The sequence below is a fragment of the Lissotriton helveticus genome, chromosome 3_1 (genome assembly GCF_964261635.1).
Source record: "Lissotriton helveticus chromosome 3_1, aLisHel1.1, whole genome shotgun sequence".
Classification (NCBI taxonomy): domain Eukaryota; kingdom Metazoa; phylum Chordata; class Amphibia; order Caudata; family Salamandridae; genus Lissotriton; species Lissotriton helveticus.
In genome coordinates, this window is record NC_136061.1 from 1,539,570,681 (window position 1) to 1,539,595,285 (window position 24,605).

General features: G+C 48.8%; 1 protein-coding gene across 2 annotated transcripts in view; it reads right to left on the reverse strand.

Annotated features, from left to right (window-relative positions):
* KMT2A (lysine methyltransferase 2A) overlaps nucleotides 1-24,605 on the reverse strand; it is a 1,541,152-nt gene that overhangs the window by 533,585 nt on the left and 982,962 nt on the right. For both annotated transcript variants that reach the window (XM_078682247.1, XM_078682245.1), the window contains exon 21: nucleotides 18,882-19,019. In XM_078682247.1, the coding sequence (XP_078538373.1) occupies nucleotides 18,882-19,019 (138 nt within the window). The remainder of the gene's footprint in view (nucleotides 1-18,881; nucleotides 19,020-24,605) is intronic.

Genomic DNA, 24,605 nt, shown 5'->3' on the forward strand with positions numbered 1-24,605 from the left:
CAACCTCAGGAGGAAGGTCAAAGGCACAACTGTCGCTGATCAATCTCCAAGCATGTAGGTGGAGTGTGCGCAGGTTGGGGAGCAGGATTCTGCCCTGCTGCTGCGACGAGGGCAGCTGGATCAGAGGACAGATGCTCATGCCCAGGAGTTCTGGATATCATACTCTCCATGCCTTATCTGGAGCCACAAGGATGATTTGGGCCCGGTCGGTCCTGATCTTCCTCAGAACTCGAGACAGGAGAGTTAAGTGGAGAGGTGTGGCTCACTGGTTAGAGGCGGCAGACCTGTAAGCAGAGAACGGCCCAGGACCAGGGCTCAATTCCCGACGCGGCAGGGTCTTGGACCAGGGTCAACTGACTCGATAATTCTCGCCTCAGTGCCTACTCTAACCAGGGAACACACTCGGTAACTCTGGGCATTAAGCTTGCCTCATCTCTACAACGGCCCCCCACAGACGCCGGGGATGCCTGGTTTCACCCTGGAGATACCCAGAAAGGGACCATCTCACAGGGAAAACCAGGACGGGTTCCCCAGCGGTCTACAGCGCCAGGACACTCGGGTAGAGTAACAGTGCGCTTTACAAGTATCCCACATATACATATACATTGGCTGAAGGGCATACAGGAGTCCCGAGTTCCACTCTAAGTGGAATGCGTCTCCTAGTAAGAGCTGCTTCAGAAATGCCAGCGTGCATAAGTGCAGACATTGAGCGTTCTCTGCGGTGGCGAGTAGATCAAGTCAAGGTTCTCCCGAGTCATGGAAGAGACATTGCGCCACCTCTGGATATAACCTCCATTTCTGAGCCACAAGGTGTCAACAGCTGAGTTTGTCCACCCTGGTTTTCAAAGATTCTGCCAGGAGCTGCAATACCAAGAAAATTGCCTAGCGTTCCAGCCACGTCTAAAATACAGGGCCTCTGTGCACAGGTCCACAACCCCACATCACCCTGCTTGGTTCAGCAGCACATGGAGGTGGTGTTGTCTGTGAACATCTGAACCAGCCTCTCCTTGATGGAAGGCAGAAGGACTTTCAACGCCAAATGGACAGTTCGCAATTCAAATCGGATGATGTGGAGCCGGGCCTCCGCAGAAGATCAGATGTGTCTGATCACCACCTCTCCTTGGTGGCCGCCCCATTCCAGAAGTGATACTTCGGTTACCACTGTCAATTCTAGGTGGAGAAAGTAGAGGGGTCTGCCACTGACCCAATCGCTGTCCAGGAGCCACCACTGCAGATCTTTGGCAGTCTTCTCTAAAATCTGGACTAAGAGAGATCCATCAAATGCAATGCCCAGTGGGACATCAGCTCACACACAGAGCCTGCATATGCCACATGCTTTGCTTGACCTACAGGATAAAGGAGGCCATCAGCTCCAAAAGCCTCAGCAGCATTCTCACTGAAATCCAGTACTGAGGCTGAAATATAAAGATCTTGAAACTTCAGGTCCCACTGCAGAGCCCGCATCCGCCACCTGGCATGATGCACCAGGAGGATGCCCCAGAAGCCGCAGCGTCAATCTGACCGACACCCGGGATAATGGCTGAAAGATCGGAATCAGAGCCTGAATATCCCGAACCCGCTGTTCGGGAGGATAAACCCGAAACTGCGCTGAGTCCAGAACTGCCCAGATGAAGAGGAGCTTCTGAGAGGGACACAGGTGTGACTTCGGCACATTGATGGAGAACCCCAGCAGGTGCAGGAGGTCAACCATAGTCTGGAGGTGGCTGATTCCTGTCTGGGGCGGCAACCAGTCGTCGAGGTAGGGGAAGACTGACACCCCTAACCTGCGCAGATGAGATGCGACCACCGCCATCACTTTCGTGAACACCCGTGGGGCGCTGGAAAGGACAAAGGGGAGCACGGTGAAGTGCTTGTGGCCTACCCTGAACTGCAGGGAACGCCGGTGGGCTGGCAGAACGGGGATGTGGAAATACGCGACCTGCAAGTCCAACGCTACCATCCAGTCTCCGGGGTCCAGGGCAGCTAAGACCTGAGCCAGAGTCAGCATCTTGAACTTCTCCTTCCAGAGGAAGCCGTTGACGTTCCGTAGGTTCAAGATAGGGCGTAGGCCCCCTTTGCCCTTCTTGGGAACCAGAAAGTAGTGGGAATAGCAACCACACCCTACTTCTGGCCCAGGAACGCGCTCGATGGCCCCCTTGGCCAAGAGGGCCGACACTTCCTCTTGCAGAAGATGCAAGTGATTTCCCGACACGCGGTGGTACTGCAGTGGCATGGCTGGAGGGGTCGCCTCGAAGGGGAGGGAGTAGCCCCATCGGACGATTTTCAGCACCCACCTGTCCGAAGTGATGATGCGCCAGTGGAGGAGGTGATGCCGGACCCTGCCCCCCACTGGCGTCAAATGGGCCTGAAAGCTCGGACTAGGAGGGCTTTGAGGGGGATGCTGCGGGGGTGGATGTGGACTGGCCACGCCGTTGTCCCCTGGCACCGCCACGGTGATTACCACGTCCGCTGCGCTGGATGTTAGACTGCAGCCCATGGCTGGCAGGATGTGAAGGGGCGCCCTTTCCTTGGCCACGAAAGGAGCAAAAGGCAGACTGCTGCTGACGCTGGCCCGAGAGGCCCAAGGACTTGGCTGTAGCCCTGGAGTCCTTGAAGCGTTCAAGCGCATGATCTGCCTTGCTACCAAAGAGGTGGCTGCCATCAAACGGCATGTCCATGAGGGTGTTCTGGACATCGGCCGAGAAGTTGGCGGACCTCAGCCAGGCGTGGCGGCCAACCGCCACCGTCGTTGACATCACCCTGCCCAACGAGATCGTGGTATCCAGCCCACATCGTATGGAATACCGTGCTGCGTCTCGCCCCTCCGCGAGGGCTTGAGTGAGCTTCGCCCGGGCCTCCTCTGGACACTCTGGCAGCACGGCCGCAACCGTATCCCACAGAGAGTGGGTATAACAGCCCAAAAGGCAAGCGGTGTTGACTGACCACAATCCACAACTGAGGGATGAGAACAGTTTCTTACCAAACTGTTCATATCTTTTGGATTCCCGATCTGGGGGTGCAGTCGGGAATGCGGATTGGGAAGTAGAGGCCTGGATAACCAGGCTCTCGGGGTGGGGTGGGTGGACAGGAAGCTAGGGTCGCACGGAGCTGGGCGGTGGCGCCTGGCGACGTTCCTATCTACAGGGTGGCCTGTAGCGGGCCCGTCCAGGTGCCCAACAGGACGTCCATGAGAGCCTCATTAAACGGCAGCAGAGACTCCTGAGAGCCTGTCTGCGGTTTAAGGACCTCAGTGAGGATGTTAGACTTTCACAGTAGCGATGGGGAGCGTAAGCGCCAAGGCCTTGGCTGCCCGCGTCAGCCCCACACTATAAGCAGCCCTCTCCTCCGTAGCCACGGTAGGAGGGGAGACAAAGCCAGTGTCAGGGGAGGTATCAAGACGACTTCCCTCCCCTAGCTTCTCTGTCCAGTCCTGAAAGGACGGACACTCACGTGTCAGAGGGTCCTCAGACCCCTCCCAATCCCCTTTGTCCTCCATCTCCTGAAATTCAGGGTCAAAGGATGGAGCCGGATCAAAGAAGAAATGCTCTTCAGCCGGCGTCGAAAGGATACGGACCGAGGGTGGGATCAGGGGTGGCGCAGTGCGAGGGCGGCGCCAGGGTCGACACCCTGGGGGTAGACGCCGGCGGGGTCGTGAGGTCGACCAGCGGCGACCCGGAATCGGATCCAGCGGGAGCCTGCAGCGTCGGGACAGAAGTCGCCGACGGCGCCGGGGCAGAAGCACCGCGGTACCCGACGGAGGAGAGAGGGACCTCATGGCCATGAGGAAGGCCTCGATCTCCTCCGGCGTCGCGTTCAGCCCAAGGACCGGCGGGGGTATGGAGCTGGTCGCGGCGCCTGTGGCTCCGGCAGAGCCGGTGTCGCCCGAACCCCCGGCCGCGTCGTGCGAGCGTCGGGGGGAGTCGGAAGAGCAATGTCGTCTCTTTGACTTCTTTTGCCTCTTACCTGAGGACTTGGAGTCCAACGAATGGTGTCGAGCTTCGATGAATGTGGCCCCGCGACCGGTCCCTCGACCCCCTCCTGGACAGGGACCTTGAGCGGTGCGGGTCGACTGCCGGAGCTCGAGGCGCTTACGGGACCGTTCCCGTCTAGCCTTCGACGTCAAGGCCCGGCAGTCGGGGCACGACCGGTCGTCGAGGTCGACCCCAAGGCAATACAGGCACCGGCGGTGGGGATCGGTAACCGACATCAGTCGGGTGTAGTCGATACAGGGCTTGAACCGGGCATCCCTACCGGCACCGAGAGTCGTGAAGACTCGAGAAGAGATCAAAAAAGTTTAGTCAAAAAGTGACTAAGGTACTGCTTTCTCCACACCTGCGCTTGCTGGCGCGTAAAACAGAAGAACTGACGTCAGCGCGCGAGGGCGGCGTCTAAGTACTCCGACGACGGCATCCCGGTGCAGACGACGGAACCGCAGACGACGCCTACCAACGCGCAAGGGTACTACTACGCAAAATTTTCAGGATCCAGCCTGATGCCTGGGCGTTATTCTAAGGTAAGGAATATAACTAACGTGTTTTTTTCAGATATATTTTATAGGAAAAACTTCCAACACTGCCTCAAAGAGACCAGGGTAGCTGTGGCTCTGAGTCTGTAGGTGCAGAAAACAAGCATTGAAAATGCAATAGGTCTCACCTTTGATTAAGTTAAAGTCATTTGCTTTGCTAATGATATTGTATAGCAAAGTAAATGGCTTTAACTTAATGAAAGGCAAGACCTATTGCATTTTAAATGCTTGTTTGTATAGCGCTTTACACCGCCATAAGAACGCTGACAGCGCTAAGGGGAACAAGCCATACGAGAATGAAAGCGGAGTCTTTTTGTCAGAGTTGCTGACTTTAGAAGTCAGGACACCTAGGTTCTAGTCTTAGCGTCAGCTCAACGTTCTGTGCTTCAGTAAAATTACTTAATATCAACGTGTCCAAAGAGTTAAAAAAAAAAAAACAACAACGACGAACGTGTGTGTCCTTCTGTAAAGGGACTGGTGCTCATGTAACTTAATATCAACGTGCCCAAAATAATATTTTTTTAAAGCTAGGGTGGGAGAATGAGCGGTAGTGTAGGTGAATGAGCGGTCGGGTGGGAGAATGAGCGGTAGGAAGAATGAGCGATAGGGTGGGAGAATGAGCGGTAGGGTGGGTGAATGAGCAGTTAGGTTGGAGAATGAGCAGTAGGGTGGGAGAATACGCGCTAGGGTGGGAGAATCCGTGGTAGGGGAAATGAGCAATAGGGTGGGAGGATGCGTGGTAGGGTGGGTGAATGAGCAGTCAGGTGGGTGAATGAGCAGTCAGGTTGGAGAATGAGCAGTAGGGAGAATGAGCGATAGGGTGTTAGAATGAGCAGTGGGGTGGGAGAATGAGCAGTAGAGTGGGAGAATGAGGGGTAGGGAGAATGAGTGGAAGGGTGGGAGAATTAATGATAGGGTGGGTAAATGAGCCGTAGGGAGAATGAGGGTTGGAGGATGAGGGTGAGAGAATGAGCAGTAGGGTGAATGAGCAGGAGGGTGGGAGAATGAGCGGTAGAGTGGGAGAATGAGCAGTAGGGAGGGAGAATGAGCAGTAGGGCGAAAGAATGAGCAGTAGGGGGGAGAATGAGCGGTAGGCAGGAAAATGAGCGGGAGGGTGGGAGAATGAGTGGTAGGATGGAAGATTGAGGGGGTAGGAGAAACAGGGGTAGGGAGAATGAGTGGTAGGGCGGGAGAATAAGCGGTAGGGAAAAGGAGCGGCAGGATGGAGGAATGAGGGTGGGAGAATGAGCTGTATGGTAGGAAAATTAGTGGCAAGGTGGAAGAATATGCGGTAGGGTGGGAGACTGAGCGGTTGGGCGAATGAATGGTAGGGCGAATGAGCAGGAGGGAGAATGAGCGGTGAGGTGGGAGAAGGATAAGTTACTTACCTGTAATCCTGGTTCTTTTCCAGGGGTATACTCATCAAAGTCATAAGCAGTGAATTATCCCCGCCCATGTGCGGGACCCCGGAGCTTATAACAAAATATATAAATATATATATATATCCATACTAATATTATAAAGAGAGAGCCCAAACATTTGAGGCGGGTAATCTCAGTAACCACCGCACCAATCACAACACCCAATACAGCGTTGGAAAGGGCAGTTGCAGCAGAAGGACATAGGCTATGCAGACGGCCATCATATTATAATTTTTTTGGGCAGAGTTTTATATAGCGCAAACTTGACCCAAACTGAATCAGGTATCAGAGCGCTTTACATAGCACCAGTTACGTTACATGAGGACACACATTTTTGTTAGGCATGGGGAGATTAGTTATTTGCCCAGAATCACAGGATGTTTGGCGTTGTTACCAAGACTCGAACCCAGATCCGAGGTCGAGCGCCTTAGCCGTTAGGCCAACTCCTCTATACATTTAAAAGGTAAAAGAACAGTGCCAGCAAAGTAGTCCCTTGTGGGCGTGTCTGCGTTGTGCTGTGGGCGTGACTAACTCTGGGGGCGTGTGGTACGGCCATCACATCGTGAGCTGGGGGCGTGTGCTGGGGAATGACAAACGCTGAGGGTGTGACAAACGCTGTGGGCGTGTGTCCGCCCTTCATGCCATGTGAGTCGTACATACAAGCGCCAATTACGTTGCTGCGCAGCATCAAGGGGCACGCTGGGGGCGTGAGAAACGCTGGGGGCTGTAGCCGGGATCAGGCTGCAGATCACTACACCAATTACACGCGCCTGCTAACATCAACCAGGGCTGCAGCGGGGCCTTCTCCGTCCCTATTCTTATGAAACAAAAAAAAATTGTCTACCGCGAGATTTAAAAATAAATTGCCCTTGCCAAATACACACATTCTATTTCATACCCATACAACGTTGGGACGGGCTGCTAGTGTATATATGCAGCCCTATAAAATACAAACTAAAAAAGGGACAAACAGCCAGACAACAACTCAGCCATACTTGCATAGTAATAAATTACTTAAGAAAACTTGTAATAGAGACCATACACCCAAACGGCTTCATACAAGAATTTTTTTATTTTCCAGAACAAGGAAAAAAACAAGTATTTGAAGGCAGTTTGGCCCATAGGCTGCATAGGAATTACTGTCCTGCGACAGAAAAGATACCTGGCACCTCGCCTTTAAGACTTACAAGAATCTAGGCACTTTGCCTTTAAGAACCTCAGAGAGCCCTATGCTCCCAGCATGCACCACAGGTGACAGTTAGGTCAGTTCATTTTGCAAAGGCGTATAAAAAAAACACACTTAAAACCTGTACTAAACATTGCTAGACCGGGGAGGCGGGCGGGGTGCTTATGACTTTGATGAGTATACCCCTGGAAGAGAATCAGAATTACAGGTAAGTAACTTATCCTTCTATTCCAGGGGATACTCATCAATAGTCATAAGCAGTGAATAGAATAGCAAGCCCATACACCACACTTCGCGGACTAGCAATGTAGCACTAGTAATAAAAACAATCTTGAAGTAATAGTTACCAATAATCAACCAAACAGATTCCTCAGAGATGCTTGACCTACTTGAGCATCTGCCTGAGTATCTGAATCTAAGCAGTAATGGCGAGAAACGGTATCAACAGAACGCCATGTGGCTGCTTTCCAAATTTCTGCTATGGGAAAGTTTCTGAGGAGAGCCCTAGTTGAGGCTTTTCCTCTGGTTGAATGCGCTTTAGGCCTTCCTTGATGAACTTTATTAGCTAACTGATAGGCCCGCTTAGAGGCTGCTAATCCAGTATTAATGGGACCATAATTGACAAATAACCGGTCCGTCTTTCTAATACCTTTAGTTTTATCTAAATAAAACTTCAACACCCTCTTAAGGTCTAAAGAATGTAAGGCCCTTTCAGGGGGCGTAGAGGGATTGGGAAAGAAAGTGGGTAATGTGATTCCCTGATTGATGTGGAACTCTGACACCACCTTTGGCAGAAAACTAGGATGAGTTCTAAGAACCACCCTATTTGCATGAAATACTGTGTAGGGTTCCTTACAGCACAGAGCTTGCAATTCACTTACTCTACGAACAGAGGTAATTGCGACCAAGAAGGCCACTTTCCAAGATAAGTGCTGCAAAGAAGACTTGTGTATTGGTTCAAAAGGTGTTCCCATCAGCTTGGTTAAGACCACATTGAGCTCCCACGGAGGAGAAGGCGCTCGAACTGGTGGATACACCTTTTTTAATCCTTCTAAAAAATCCTTCACCACTGGCATCTTAAAGAAAGAACCCTGTGTAGGAGATTTTCTGTACGCTATGATGGCTGCTAAGTGTACCTTGATGGAGGAAAATTGCAGCCCCGACTTAGCCAGATATATAACAAATATGGCAGCATGACCTGTTCCTGTCCTGAGACTGGGTCATGTCCGTTATTCAAACACCAGATGTAGAAACACTTCATTTTGAAAGCGTAGGAAGTTATAGTGGAAGGTCTTTTAGCTTCCTTGAGGATGTTCATACAGTCATCTGGCAAGTCTAGGTGCCCATATTGCAAGACTTCAGGAGCCATGCTGTCAGCCGTAACGAAGGAAGACTGGGATGGAACACTCTCCCTTGGCTCTTGGACAGCAGGTCCGGACGGCAAGGCAACCTCTGGGGTGGAACTTCGGAGAGCTGTAGAAGGTCCGGGTACCACCACTGGCGCGGCCACTCCGGAGCTATCAGTATCATCCTGGAGTTGGTCTTGTAAAATTTGGTGATTACCACTGGAATGAGAGGCAGTGGGGGAAAGGCATAGAGCAAGTTCTGGGACCAGCTTATCAGCAGCGCATTCCCGCTTGAACCTGGTTGGGGAAACCTGGGTGCGTAGACGGGGCATTTGGCGTTTGTTGCGTCTGCCAACAAGTCTATGTCAGGAAAACCCCAGCGTTGAAAAATGCCTTGAGCAACGTCGTTGTTGAGCACCCAGTCGTGCGCCTCTACAAACTTTCTGCTGAGGAAGTTCGCCTGAACATCCGGGTCGTGGACTGCCTTGATGGTCAGACGTCTTGCCAGTAACCACTTCCAAATTGCTTACGCCTCCTGGGACAGAATTCTGGACCTGGTGCCTCCCTGCTTGTTCAGGTAAAAGATTGTCGTGGTGTTGTCTGTCTGAACTAAGAGGGAGTTGGAACTCAGAGACGGGAAGAATGATTTGAGAGCTAGCTGAATTGCTCTTAGTTCCAGGAAGTTGATATGGTAACCCTTCTCTGTGTCCTTGCACGTGGAGGTGATCCATATGGGCACCCCAGCCCTGCAGTGAGGCGTCTGTCACGATAGTTTGTGTTGGAGTCTCTTGGTGAAAGGGAACCCCTTGCAGTAGATTCGATCCCTTTGTCCACCACCTGATGGAGTCCTTGGCCGACTGGGGAAGGGCAATCAGATCCTCCCACTTCCCTGAAGCCTGTACCCACTGGTCCTCCAGAGCCTGCTGAAGAGGACGCATGTGCAATCAAGCATTGGGGACAATTAAGATGCACGAGGCCATGGACCCCAGGAGAGAGGACACTTGTCTGACTGTAGGGAGGAGAGTCTGAAGAAGCTCCTGAGACTTCTTCCTGATAGATATGAACCTCTCCTCCGAAGGACACACGCTTCCTTCCACAGTGTCCATCGATGATCCCAGGTAGTGAATGCTCTGAGTGGGGTTGAGAATCGATTTCTTGAAATTGACTCTTAGACCCAGTTTGTTCAGAATGTGAAGACTGTAAGACAGATACGACTGAAGCAGAGATGGAGTGGAACTCTTCAGAAGCCAGTCGTCGAGGTATGGGTAAATGAAAATTCCTTGTTTGCGCAGAAAGGCCGCCACCACTGCCATGCACTTTGAAAACGTTCTTGGAGCTGACTTGAGTCCAATTGGCAGAACTCGAAACTGATAATGTCAGTCAGTCAGTCAAAAGGCTTTATTTCGATAAAAGTTATCAAAAGCTGCACAATAAAAACACACCAATTCATTTGAATAAAATACAGCAAATTAATTACATTCAACTATAAAAGTCTGGGTTTTCCGTGAAAAAGGAAAACATTTTAGATAAAAGAGAATTAAATGATTTCTTTAAGCCTTTTGCTTCTAATACACCAGGCCCACGATAACAATTTTGAGAGGGTACAAGCGTACAGTGGTCGTGAGTCTGCCATTAAAGTACGTAGTGCCTCAACATGATGCCTGGTCCCCAGCAAGCAGCACAATTGCTTAAGCCATTTTCTTCTCGGTCGGGCATATTCCTGACACTCAAACAAAGTGTGCCACAGACTCCTGTTTGTGTGGGCACGAGGGGCAAAACTCTGTGGTCTGAGCTGGCGGTTTCCACCGTGATGTAAAGGTGTGCAGGGGAAGAGTTCCGGATCTAAATTTAAAGTAAAGGGACCTATCAAGTGGTTTCTCAATAATGTCTAAGTAAAGTTCCCGAAGTGGTAGGTCCTTAAATCTCAGGAAGTCCTCAGTCAGTCTGCCCAATGTACACTTTGTACTCCTTTTAGTCAGAATCCAGTTCCAGTACAAACTCTTGAGTGTTGCCTTTGGTGGAGATGCCTTGTTTGACCACGCTTCACTTAAACCCAGGACACACAAGAGGGATTTCATGTCTCTTAGCCATTTAATTTTGTGCCAACCAGGTAGTGACATGATCTCAGAGAGGCCTTTCGCATAGTTGGCGAGCTCCGGGACTCGCCACAACCTGGCCCATAGTAGTAGGGGCCGGAACTTTGCTAGGTCTTCAAAGGGTCGACAACCTAGATCAAGCATAAGTGGGGTCATGGGAATGCCTTGGGGGAGTGACATAATTGCCCTACAGAACTTCCTCTCAGATCTTGACAGTTCGTTTATGTTGCAGGAACCCCATAGCTCTGCCCCGTACAGAGCAGAGCTAACTCCCTTTGCTATGTAGATATCGATAACAGGGGCTATAGGTCTTATAACACAAGAGCGTTGCTCCTTCAAAAGAGCTCCAGTTACCCTCTTATGGGCTAGCAACATTTTATCTAAGTGGGGGGCCCACTGCATGTTATGCGACAAACGGATGCCTAGGTAATCAAATACTTCTACCCTCCCCAAAGGTACCCCATTCAGCTTGGGGGGGCGTACAGATTTTTTGGGGGGATTCATTACAAGATACTTCGTTTTGTCGGTATTGATTACCAGGCCCCGTTCTACACAAAAGGTCTGGAAGTTGTTAAGGAGTTTTTGGAGACCCATTGGGGATTTGGACAGGAGGAGCGTGTCATCGGCAAAGAGAAGGGTGGGGACATGCTCCCCCGCCAGGGATGGTTCGTCTGAAGGGTCTTTCAGCAGATGCTCAACCACTCCGTTGATATACAGGGAGAAAAGGGTGGGAGCTAGAACACATCCCTGGCGAACCCCTCTATCTACCGGAATGCTACTGGTTTTCTCACCCCCTGTGCCCCATCTTATCTGGGCAAAGCTGTTATCATGGAGTTTTACAAGTAGCGATAAGATGTAATGCGGTATCCCCATGTTAATAAGAACTCTTCAAAGGGTCTCTCTAGGTACTAGGTCAAAGGCAGTCTTTAAATCTATGAACGCGAGATAAAGACTGCCTTTGCCTATAACCACCACCTTCCAGTACACTAACATTAATCTAAAGGCTTGTTCAATTGTGCCAGTGCCCACTCTAAACCCAGCCTGATAGTCAGAAAGGATGTTGTTATCATTGATCCATTCCAATATTCTGGCTAGCAGTACCTTCCCCGCTACCTTTTGGCTTATGTCCAGCAAACTTATAGGTCTGTAATTAGACGGGTCGTCCCTGGCACCTTTTTTGAAGATGGGGACGACCTCCGCCCCCTTCCAGGATGTGGGAATCGGCGCACCCCTGCAAATGGCAATAAGCAAGTGATGGATTTGTTTCCCCCATAAGGGGATGTCTGAGCGCAATAGATCCCCTGGGATACCATCAGGACCAGGAGCCTTTTGGGGCATAATGGTACTGATGGCATACTCTACTTCTTTTATTGAGAAGTCTAGGTCTAAGTCTGTTTGATCTACATCCCAATCCTTTTTGGTTACAGATGGGACCACCTCCCGTCCCTGTTCTTCAATGGGGATATCTGGGATGTTATAACCGGACTGACGGGTATATAGTTTAGAGAAGTGGGTGACCCACTCTTGACTAGTGATATTGCATGTTATAAGGTCACTGTCTGGTCTGTTTCTGGTTCTGATTGTGTCCCAGAAACGCCTTGGATCTTTCTTAGCACTTGCCTCTTTTAAAGTGCACCAGAACTCTAATTCCCACTCCTTTTTTTTTTGACTGATAATGATACCGAGCCACTTGAAAACGGAGAAACGTTCGATGCTTCCTGGACACTGGAATGTGGAAATAAGCCTCCTGCAAATCTATGGAGCACATCCAGTCTCCTTTGATGTAAACGGGGGATGATCTGGTGTAGAGCCAGCATCCGGAACTTTTCTTTTCGTATGTACCTGTTTAAGATGCGAAGATCCAGAATAGGCCTGTACTCCACAGAAAGACCCCTTTTCTCGACCAGGAAATAACAAGAGTATATCCCCTGGCGTCTGATGAATTGGGACACGTTCTATGGCTTCTTTTAACAGAAGACTGCGTACCTCCTTTTGAAGGATGGGATGACACGAACCAAGTTTCCTCTGAGGAATTGAAGGAGGTGGAGTCTTGAAACGTAGTAGATATCCATTTTCAACAATATTTAGCACCCATTTGTTGCTTGTTATATTGTGCCACTCCTCCAGAAAACCAGCGATACTTCCTCCTATCGGAATGGACAACACGTTTAGAGGAAGGAACTGCTCATTGTCTCGCTGGCTGTTTTGAGGTAGAGGCCTGTTTATTGTTGCCTCTTCCCCTTCCTGGTCGTCTTTGTTGGAAATGAGACCTTTGCTGATGCTGTTGACCTTGCGACAACCGCTGGTTCGATTGACCTTTTTGTTGGAACTGGCGTTTCTCATTGGAACGAAAACGCTTACGAAAGTCTTTCTTCTTCTCCAGACCTACTGCCTTAACTGTGTCCAGTTCCGCTTTCATTTTTGCCATCTCCTCGTCTGCATGAGGACCGAAGAAAGAAGATCCATTAAACGGTAAGTTAGTGATCTTTCGCTGTACTTCCAGTTTAAGGCCTCTTAATCGCAGCCATGCAGCACGCCTTGAACAGATCCCATGAGCATATCCGTGAGCAGCTAAATCAGCCCCATCCGCTGAGGCGCTAATAACTTGGTTAGCGACAAGACCTCCTTCTTTAAGAAGCTTGTCTAGAAAGCGACCCAGGGAATCCCATAAGGACCTGTCGTATCTTCCCAATAGAGAAGAGGCACTGGAAACCTTCATAAAAGAGGCCGATGTGTTGCACATTTTCCTGCCCATGGAATCCATCACTTTGCTGTCTCTATCTGGAGGAGCGGAGGATGAAGACATCGATGACTGAGTCTTCCTAGCCGCTGCCACAATGATAGAATCTGGAGGCGGATCTGAGCGAAGAAATAATGGATCCTGATCAGGGGCCTTATATTTCTTAGCTATTCGTGAAGCCACAGACCCCACTGTTGCAGGAGTTTGAAAGGTCTGAGTGGTAAGGTCAATAAGGTCTGGCTGAGGAACGGTGATGTAGGGTCTCAAAGATTACCGTGGTGGACACAGTAGGAACCGACAGTTATATTTATTTTGCTCGCTCCTCGACATAACATCTCATTGAAGGTAGTGAGATCGTCCACAGGTGAAACTCGTGATGGAGGTGTAGAAGTACAAGTAGGAGAGTAATCTCTCCTAGAGGACTTGGTAGATGAGGTAGACCAAGTGCAAGGTCTTCGAGGTCTCCTCCTTGGTGAAGAATGCAAAGACCTAGATCTGTCCCTTGAATGTCTATGATGGGATCGCGGAGAGCGTGATCTAGTCTGAGTTCTCCTTCTTGAAGATACCACAGTGGGTGTCCTTGATCTTCGTGGAGATCTCCGAGGTGTTTGAATTGGAGATTTTGACAGGCGGGAAGGAGAGTAGGTACGAGAATAGTCTGAACCAAGACTGCTGATAGACCTAGCTTTCTTCCGCCTAGGTTCTTCACCAACTTCTGGAGAGCTCTCCAGTGAAACCTGTACAATATTAAGTTCAGGTGGTGACGAAGATCTTGAGGGAGAATGAGATGCACCGGCAACCTCCTCCGAGGCCCCAGCATGTTACTTGTCCCTCGACGTCGATGGCCTCGACGTCGACAAATGTCCCTCCCTCGACGTCGAACCATGGTGATGCCCTGTAGGAGTAAAGGGCTGTGCAGATTTCAATGTCTTCACAGGAGACCTCGACGTCGACCTGCCATGACGTCGTGGCGATCTTGACTTCGACGTCGTGGTGACTTCGACGTCGAACGACATCGTGGTGATCTCAACGTCGAATGGTGCCTTACTCTCGACGTCGACTGGTCTTCAGGTCTGTTCGACATCGACAAGCTTTTCGACGTTGACCTACAGTGAGGTGACGAAGAGTGTCTCGATGTCGGTGGGGGTCTAGACGACGATACATGTTTCGACGTCGATAGACCCGCATCTTGGCCATACCTAGATTCCGAAGCAGGACGCTTCGACGTCGAGGCCTTTCTCAACGACGGAGACTTACGCCGTCTCGACGTCGGAGACTGATCAGGCCATTTCCTCGACGGTGGCTGCGACAACGAACAATCTGGAGTCTGCCTTTTTCTCGATGTTGTAGAGGCAGACTGTAGAAGGTGTCGATGCTTCTGATGAGAGGTGGGCTCTTGAGTCCCAAGGCCACTTTCTGGAAGTGTTTTTCCTCTCTCCATCACCGCCTGAAGCCAAATCCTCTCTTTATCGCGGAGCGTTCTTGAGGAAAACCTTTGGCAGTGATAACAGGCGTCTACCTTATGAGAAGAAGGAAGACGGGTGATACACACAGAGTGTGGATCTGACCTAGCCATCTTTTTTCCACAAGATGGTCAATTTCTGAAGAGAGCTGGCATTTTGACAGAAAAAGATGACAAGTTTCTGTCAGAAAAAGAAGGTAAAACTTCTTCCAGCACAGGAGAAATGCTAAACAGCAAGAAAAATAACAATTTCTGACTAAAAAGCCAAAAAAACTGTCGAGCTCAAGCTCCAGGATCCTCACAGAAGGAGCCGGAAAAAAGAACTGACCTAACTGTCACCTGTGGTGCATGCTGGGAGCATAGGGCTCTCTGAGGTTCTTAAAGGTAAAGTACCTAGATTCTTGTAAGTCTTAAAGGCGAGGTGCCAGTTATCTCTTCTGTCTCAGGACAGTAATTCCTATGCAGCCTATGGGCCAAACTGCCTTCAAATATTTGTGTTTTTTCCCTTGTTCTGGAAAATAAAGAAATTCTTGTACGAAGCCATATGGGTGTATGGTCTCTATTACAAGTTTTCTTAAGTAATTTATCACTATGTAAGTATGGCTGAGTTGTTGTCTGGCTGTTTGTCCCTTTTTTTAGTTTGGATTTTATAGGGCTGCATAGTTATATATATATATATATATATATATATATATTTATTTATATATATATATATTGTGTTATAAGCTCCGGGTCCCGCACATGGGCGGGGATAGTTCACTGCTTATGACTATTGATGAGTATCCCCTGGAAGAGAATGAGCGGTGAGGTGGGAGAATGAGCGGGAGGGTGGGAGAATGAGTGGTAGGGAGAATGAGTGATGGGTGGAGAATGAGCGATAGGGCGGGAGAATGAGCAGTAGGGAGACTGAGCTGTAGGGTAGGAGAAGGAGCGGAAGGGAGATTGAGCTGTACTGTGGGAGAATTAGTGGAAGAGTGGGAGAATGAGAGGATGGGAGCATGAGCTGTAGGGTGGGAGAATGAGCGGAAGGGAGAATGAGCTGTAGGGTGGGAGAATGAGCTGTAGGGTGGGAGAATGAGCGGAAGGGAGAATGAGCTGTAGGGTGGGAGAATGAGCTGTAGGGTGGGAGAATGAGCAGTAAAGTGGGGGAATGACCGGTAGGGAAATGAGCAGAAGAGAGAATGAGTTGTAGGGAGAATGAGCGGTAGAGTGGGAGAATAAGCAGAAGGGAGAATGAGTTGTAGGATGGGAGAATGAGTGGAAGGGTGGGAGAATGAGCGGAAAGGAGAATGAGCTGTGGGGTGGGAGAATGAGTGATTTACAAACTGGGGCAAAGGAGTGCTCAGTGGGTGGGGACCCCCAGGGCACAGTCATGAGGCTGCAAGCACAGCAGACATGGCATGCAGAGGAGGGGCCTCTGTGCTATTAAAGAAAGGCAGTAGCCCCTCTGACTTTTGTAGTAAATGTTCACTAATGTTTAAGAATCAATGCTGGCACACACATATTTTGTGTTAAAAACGAGCTGTGGGGCCCCGCACTGGTGGTGTGTCCTGTTGTTTCTCTGGCGATACATTTTAAAGAAAGGTGTCGCCTTGCAATTAGGGTCCATGGGAGGGGCCCCCTCCCCCGGGCCTCTCAGGGATGGTGTCTGGAGGCCTAGGGGAGGGAGAAGCTTCCTCTTGTCCCAATTGCAAGGAGACCATTTAGAGACACCGTGTGACGCCCATTGTCCAGAATTTTTGCACCCCCACAGTTTTAACTTTTAGCCCTCAAGCAATTCTCACACCTATCGGACTGAAGGAGTGAGAATTGCTTGTGGGTTAAAAGTTAAAACTGTGGGGCGCTAAAATGCTGGACAATGGGCGTCCCGCAGTGTCTCTGAATGGTCTCCTTGCAAGGGGTCACTTATCTAAATTAGAGGGGCCTCGCACATTCCCTTTTAGCCCAGGGCCTCGCAAATCCTAGAACCAGCCCTGCCCCCACATTACTCAGTTCATTTTTAACGCAAAATATGGGTGAGCCAGCATTGATTCATTAAACATTAGTGAATATTTACTACAAAAGTCAGAGGGGCTACTGCCTTTCTCGATGCATATGCTACGAAATAATTCAGACTAGCTATTCAGGGCACAAATTCCGACAAAGATGAGATCTGCACAACTGATGCTGCAAACCGCTCTTCAAGTATGGTCAGTTACAGACTGTCAACTTTAAACCCCTTATTTTGAAAAGTAAACACTCCTCTCCCAACACACACGCACGTTGCACCACATCTTGATCTCTCACATAAAATCTATGGCAAGAATCACTACCACTTCTTATTCATGACTTGACTCAGATCAGGACCTGGAAACACTGCCAATAACCGGTCTGTAAACCTGAACAGAAATGCGTAACTTCTGTAAACATTGCAAGGTCCCAAAATGCTGTGTCTTGTTAAACCGAGTGATTAGAGAAAAGACCTATCAGTCGGAAGAATGACCATGTGTGCTTTGAAAGCATAACATGCGTTGGTGGATGAGATACCAGGAGGCTCATTCACTCGGTAAAGGACCACGGAATAGGGAGGCTAATGGAACGGTGCATTGAATTCAGGCGAGCAGGCTGGCTGTTGGCGCTTGGAAGTCGCTGCGCGCACGGAGCGGGTCGCTCAACACGCTGTTGGAACACACTTTTACTGACTAGATCGTCTATAAAAAAAGTGGACGGGTTTGAAACCTTTGGTGTGTGCACGCAGGTGCTTCAGCGTTGTTGAAAACACAAATGAAGAAAAAAATAAACGGAAAACTCATCCTGACACTAGTGTGGTGATACTAACGTGGGTAAGTCAAAATGGATCTTCCGGTTTAATGACTTTGCAATTGCCGTGCCAGACACTAATGTAGCATGTTTAAAAAAAACACCTGGAAAAAATCTGCTACGAGCATGACACACCAACACGTTTGCTCACAAAATCACACCTAGGCACCACGTTCCACTGCATCGCCTGTCGTAAGATCCCAGCCCGCGATAGCTAACAGTGTAATTTAACTAGAAAAAACAAGCAAGCAAGTGGTGCGCTCGCGTGCCACAGCGAGCTATCTGTTTTCAATTATCGTGCCAGTGTCTGGGCACGATAATTGAAAACAGATGTGGCCTGTGCGGGTAACCGACACCAATAGGCCGTGGGCGGAGCAAAGGCTGGACATGCCCAATTGCGTGCTGTCTTTATTTGAAAGACGCACACAAATCCTATTAGCCTGTGAGGAAGAAAAAAACACAAGCATGAGCATGTGATGAGCTTGGGGCGATTTCTGAAGCCCCTTACTAAAAGTCGAGCAAGCAGAGTATGCGCTGCTATAGGCTCGACCTAAAAAGGAACCCATTTCAGCACGCATGGGTGGCATCTATATAGTCCTGTGTGTGTGTTACATCTGGTGCGGACGACGTCAACATGGAGTCACAAGCGCTACCTCCAGGACACACAAGACTACAGCTCCCAAATTTAACAGTTCCAGTTTGCTGCCTAAGGAGTATTCAAAAGGTGAGGAGTCTACAGTTATAAGTTTGTACCAGAAATGCATACATTCAGGTCTCATCACATTTATCCTTCATTGGATTTTATGTACTGCTAAGATTTCATTTTAATTGTACTTGCATTGGTCACATTTGTAACTTAAATTGAATCAGTAACAAGTATTATTTTCTGGTTAGACATTCAGCATTTAATGACCGCTATCTTAAAATATTCCTTGCCTTTTATTACTGCACCGTAATAGAGAATATTAAAATCACCAATTAAATAGCTCTTTTCTTTCATTGACATTACGTACCAAGCAGCATGCCTCAAAGCTTTCCAGGTATGCAACAGAATTCTCAGGAAAGGCGGTTAGTATTCTACTAAGCCGACTTAATCTGGGCAAGGCTGCTGCGAGGAATGTCCTACTTCAGGAATCTCAGCAGAGTCAGCAGTCCAGATTCAGCATAGCTTTTACCTCGCATTCCATGATGTCAAAGTGACAAAATATATTATCCTACAATTCCTACAGCTTAACTCGCAAGTCATGTGGCATACACTTGGTTCTCTTCAGATATGCCTGCAAGATACTCAGCGATGACAACATACCAGCTGCTTCCCCCGGATCACAGCCATATGCACATTCTTCAGAGAGCCGTCATCGTCCTCAAACACTTCCGCAGACCACAGCGCACAGTTCACGTGTGTCCACTCGTTCTGCCGAATATATAAAAGCCGCCCAGAGTCCTGCAGAAGAGGCAAAATCAATACTTCATAACAATTCCAAACAGACCACTGAAGATAACCACTGTAGGCAGAACTTAATACTCTTACTTCTTGTATGAAACTAGAAAAGGGATAAAATTATGTGGACAGACTATGGTTATTTAAACAAGAATTTCCAGTCTGACAATCGGGAATATTCAAAGTTGGTGAATAGTTATAACTGTAGCAGACCAACTCCCAATGCTTTACTTTCCTGTTAGATAGGGAAAATGCTTGCACATTGCTGATAGGTCAGTCAGATGTATCATACAAAAAGGCTGAAGGGACAAATTGAAAATATGCCAGCAAGCAAGTATAAAATATTTTATATACAAAAATGTGAAAAAAATATACACTCTTAAATTTTATACAGTACGACATGTCTGACTTTCATTCAGTTCTAAAGTTCTAACAACATCTGCACATAAGTCAAATTTTTCTCTGCTGAATCTCCAGGCATGAAAGTGTAGGGTCTGGAGCCTGGGATGCAGAATTTGCCCCACACCCTTGCCTCATCTCAATTCAACCCGAGACACCTTGATAGGGAGCAGTAAAAGAGGGTACATGGACAAACAAACAAGATACTCATGACATGCTCCCTATGGCCAGCTTGTCAAGACCAAATTAACCTGAGCACAGTCCTGCTGAAACTTCCTCAACACTTGACTAATCAAAGGGATGGTGTATGAAGCTGGCTCTGTATATACTACACCAAAATAAGGTATAGTGTGGGCACAGAGTCCAGTGCAAACCCAAAGTTAGGCAGAGGTAAAAGTAGATAGCATCTCAATCTATGTTTGTGGTAGTGTGGGCGAGCAGTAAGGCTTTATCAAAGAGTAGTGATATGCATTTGTTGTACACACTCAGGCAGCAAATGATGTCACACACTCAAAGACTGAACTCAGACCAATTTTTTTGTATCAAAAATATTAAGTTATTTTAATTCTTAAAACCAAGCCTGGTGCAGGTAAGTGAAATAAATGCTTTGCAGAAATCTTATGCAATGTTTTACAATTGAATGCAGGTTCAAAGGCAGTTGGATCAATTACAGGTAAGTCAATATGTCGAAATTAGATTTCAGTTACTTTACAAATTACTTTGTACGTTACTTTTTAAGTTTATTTTTCTCCTCAGTGCGATATGCCTAGATATCACACTGGGACATTTCCTAGAGAAAAGGTAATTAAATCTTTTTTTTGTACATTTGCGGTGTTTCAGTGTTTCATACAAACCAACTCCACACTTAGAACAATTTTCAAGGAAAAACATTCAATGTATTCCTATGGAGAAAAATTAAGTTAACTGCAGGTAAGTACAAGTTTGTGGGAGGTGGTATTGTGGAGTTAGCACCAGGGTTCCCCCAGGGTCAAGGATGCACTCTTGAAACACCCTCAGTGGCACTAGGGTGGCAGGTGCCGAGTGCTGAGGCCCAATGTTATCCAAAGGGGGATAGGGAGCCTCCGGTTCGGGGCTGCTCACCAACAGGCCATATGGTTGTAGGAGCAAAGCTCCTGGTGTTAGGCTCAGGGAAAAGGGGATCCAAGTTAGTTTGGCGTAGGGTGTCCTGTTTTCAATGGGGATTCTCAGGTTGCAACATAGACTGCAGGCTCGGTACGAAGATCTTCTGGAGGTGAACACCGGTTGGAGAAGTAAGTTGGGATGCTGAGACACCATCGGTTGGGCCACCCAAGGCCGTGGGATGTCGGGTGCAGGTGTGTCTGTAGGCGTCGGGTTTTCTTACCAGCTCCGGTCGCGATCATGGAGTCCTCCAGAAAGAGACTGCAGGCATCGTTAGGAGAGTCAAGGCAGGTCAGAGATCACCAGACCTCAGGTCAGTATTGCCAGGGAGACGTCCTTGTGGTGTTGGGCCACTCGAACATAGCTGTGGACGTCGGTGCAGACTTGTGGTTTTAGCTGGGGCCTGAGTCAGTGGGTGAGCAAATCCGGTGCTCACGGGAGACAAAGTCTTTGGATTGGAAGGCAGGGGGGTCCTTCGGGTTCCTGAGGCTGCTGGCTGCAGGACCAACCAGGATTTCGCAGGAGCAGGCTCGAGGTGGGGATAGGCCGGTAGGGCTGGGGCCAAGTCACTGGGTGTCCTCATCTTCTTAGTTTCAGCACAGCTTCTTTAGTCTTTCTTCTCTTCTTCTTGTTGATTCTTGTCTGAGTAGGCAAGGTTCAAGATTGCCCTTAATTACTAGATTTAGGGGCATTACAGGTAAGTCAAGGTTGAGACCAATGGGTCTCTTCCTTTGTGTGGGTAATGTGAGAAATGACCTTTTTCTGCATGGTTACCCTCACTTTTTGCTGAAATGCTGATGTACTTTGACTGAGTTTGCCCTGGGCTCCTGCTAATCAGGTATCCAGGGCCTATGTTCTTTCCCTAAAAACTGAATTGAAGCCTAAACCCAATTGGCATCTCTGGCCACAGGTCAGCCCCTGTTAAATGGTACCACAGGTACCCAGGACACTGTGAGCAGAGAACGCCTTTAAGGGCTGCAGCACTTATTCTGCCACCCTTAGAGGTCCTGTACCCTGACACTCACACATTGCCTTTGCAGGATGGATGTCTTGGTGCAGAACAAAGTGAAGAGTCAACATGGCACACATCCCTGTGTACCATGCCTACAAACCACTGCTCTGGCATAGATTAGTCACCCCTCTAACGGTGTGCATTATAACAGTGGTGATGGTACAGAGACATGAGCCCTGTACCCCTACAGTGTCTAAGTCCATTCTTAGACATTGTAAGTGCAGTGCTGCCATTAAGAGTATATGGTGCTGGGAGTTTGTCATTACGAACTCCACAGCACCATAATGGCTACACTGAAAACTAGAGTTTGGTATCAAACTTCTCAGCACATTAAACCCACACAGTTGTCATTGTGGAAATTAATGAAAAATGCTTACAGAGGGCATCTTAGAGATACCCCCTGAAAACTAACACACCAATAGTGTGCAGACTGAGTGGTTGCTTTCAGCTGCCACCACCAGACATGTTTCTGGACCCCTCGGTCGAGAGCCAGCTGATCTCAGGGGCCTGAAACCATGCACATCCTGGGACGAGGTGCCAAGCCTCCTCCCCCAGGATGCGCAGGGTTCACGAAGGGGAAGCTTCAAAGGCTTGCCACCTTTGTGAGCTTTCCCAGGCCAATTGCTGCTTTCAGCAACTGCTCACCACTGGTTCGGACTCCTACTTTGGGTGGGAGAACCAGCGGGAAAAACAAGTGAGGAAGAGAGGTGTGCCCACCTCTGAAAACTCCACCCCTCAGGTGGGGGAGGCTAGGTGAAGCACAACTCTCAGTCCACACCATCATGAAGATGGGGGAACTCAGCCAACCAGGGACAGGCCCATGCCCCCCTCCCACTGAAGGGTGGCATAGTAGGGGGTGTACCCACCCCAGGGAAGGGATCCATTGGTCCCTGCCTTTTACCTACCTGTAATACCCATAAATCCTCAGATCCAGACAAGAAACAAGAAGAAGAAGAAGAAGAAGAAGAACTAAACAGCCATGCAGCAGCTAACAAGAGGAACACGCCCAATAACTTGGCCCCAGACCTACTGGCCTGTCTCCCCCTCGCACCTGATCGTGCGAAATCCCGGTGTGTCCTGCAGCCATCAACCTCGAAAACCCCAGAGGACCTGCCTTCCTTCACTTCCAAAGACTGCTTCTCCCGTGAACACTGGATTTGTTCAACTGCAAGCTCTGGCAGCAGCGGAAAACCGTGAATCCCGCCCACTCTGCACCCGCCAAACCAGGCCCGAGCTAGAGTGGAAAAACACCACGAGGAGGTTAACCTGGCGATCCTGAACCGAGTTCTGGCGACCCCTGACGCGCCTCAAGCCTCCAGCCGACGCCTGCAGCATAAATCCAGAAGGCCCCCCTAACCGCTACCAGGAGCTGGTAGGAAGATCCGACCCCAAAACGCACCCCTGCACTCAGCGCCCCATGGCCTTGTGTGCCCAAACCGACAGTGCCTAACCAACCCCTAACTTACCTCTAGAAGTGGTAGTTGCACCCAGAAGTCCTTCGTCTCCCTCCCTACAGTGCTTTTGCTAACCGGAGGTTCTCTATTTAAAACAACAGGGCGCCCGACGTCGAAACAGCACTCTGCACCCGGCCGCCGCAGTGCCGTTGAGGGTACACCTTTTGTGCTACTTTGTTTCAGCATTTGCCCTCACCTAAACCCTAGGAGCTTTGCTTCCACAACCCAGTGGCCTGCTTGCCAGCAGCCACCAACTGGAGGCCTCCTAGCCCCCATTGGATAACATTGGGCCTCAACACTCTGCACCAGGCCGCACTAGTGCAGCTGAGGGTGCAACAAGAGTGCATCACTGACCCTGGGGGACCCCTGAGTTATGCTATGTTAATCTGATTTGTATAGCGCATGGCTACCCCAGCAACGGGGCATCCCAGCGCTTGCAGACGTGCCTAATGACGAAAACAGCATGAACAGTGAAGAGTGCTGAACCCCGAATGTACCCTAGATGGAGGAAAACAACCAGGTTTTAATTTGTTTTCGAAAGAGCAGGTGGTTCGTGGTAGCACGTGCTCTTAAGGGGATAGAGTTCCAAAGTTTCGGGGCCAGATACATGAATGAACGGCCCCCAGCTCTGCTCCTCCGGATCTTGATGGTACGGGCAAGGTGAAGGTCCGCAGAGCGGAGAGCACGCGTAGGGACATAGAAGGAACAAAGTCCGTGCAGGATTTGGGGGCCAAAACAATAAAGAGTTTTATGGATTAAGCAAAGTGTTTTGAATTGAATGCGTTGTTTTACAGGCAGCCAGTGTAACCGACGCAAAATCTGAGAGGTGTGACAGTGTTTTGGTAGTGCGAACAGAATGCGGGCGGCGGCATTCTGAGCCCTTTGAAGTCTGTTTGTAGCTGTCAGGTTAGAACAGACCATGAGGACACCGAGCATGAGGAGCATGAGTCTAACCCACGAACCTTAACTCCCACAGTCGATAACTTACCCGTGAACCAAAACCGTTTTTCCTCCATAGGATAACATTTACAATTTTCTTCTAAAAAGTTTTAAAGTGTGGAGTTTTGAATTCTAAAAATATTCTTTAAAAATCGCACGCTTTAAAAATATCGCACAAATAACCAAAACGTATTTACTTACCTGTTTGCAGGAAATGTCCCAGTGCTGAATCTAAGTATCCAGCACTGAGTTAGTAAAGTAAAAAGTAACTTACCTGTAATTTACTGAAAAAGCCTATTGATTTCAATGTACTCTTTTTGCTAAATATTGCAACCTACTGCATTCCCTGTAAATCAAACAAAGTACAATTCCTATTGCAGCTTCAAACTGTTCTACAATGAGCAACTTTAATGTAAGTATTTAATGCTTACCTTTGCCAGGCTTGCTTGGTTCTAAAATAAAACAGTATATTTTTTCGTAAAAAAACAATTGGCATAGAGTTCAGTTCTTGAGTGTGTGAATTCATTTGCTGACCGAGTGTGTACATCAAATGCTTAACACTGTCCTCTGATGCTGCCTTGCTGCTCAACCACTCTACCACAAATAGACAGTAAGGTTCTATCTAACTTTAACCTTTGCCTACCT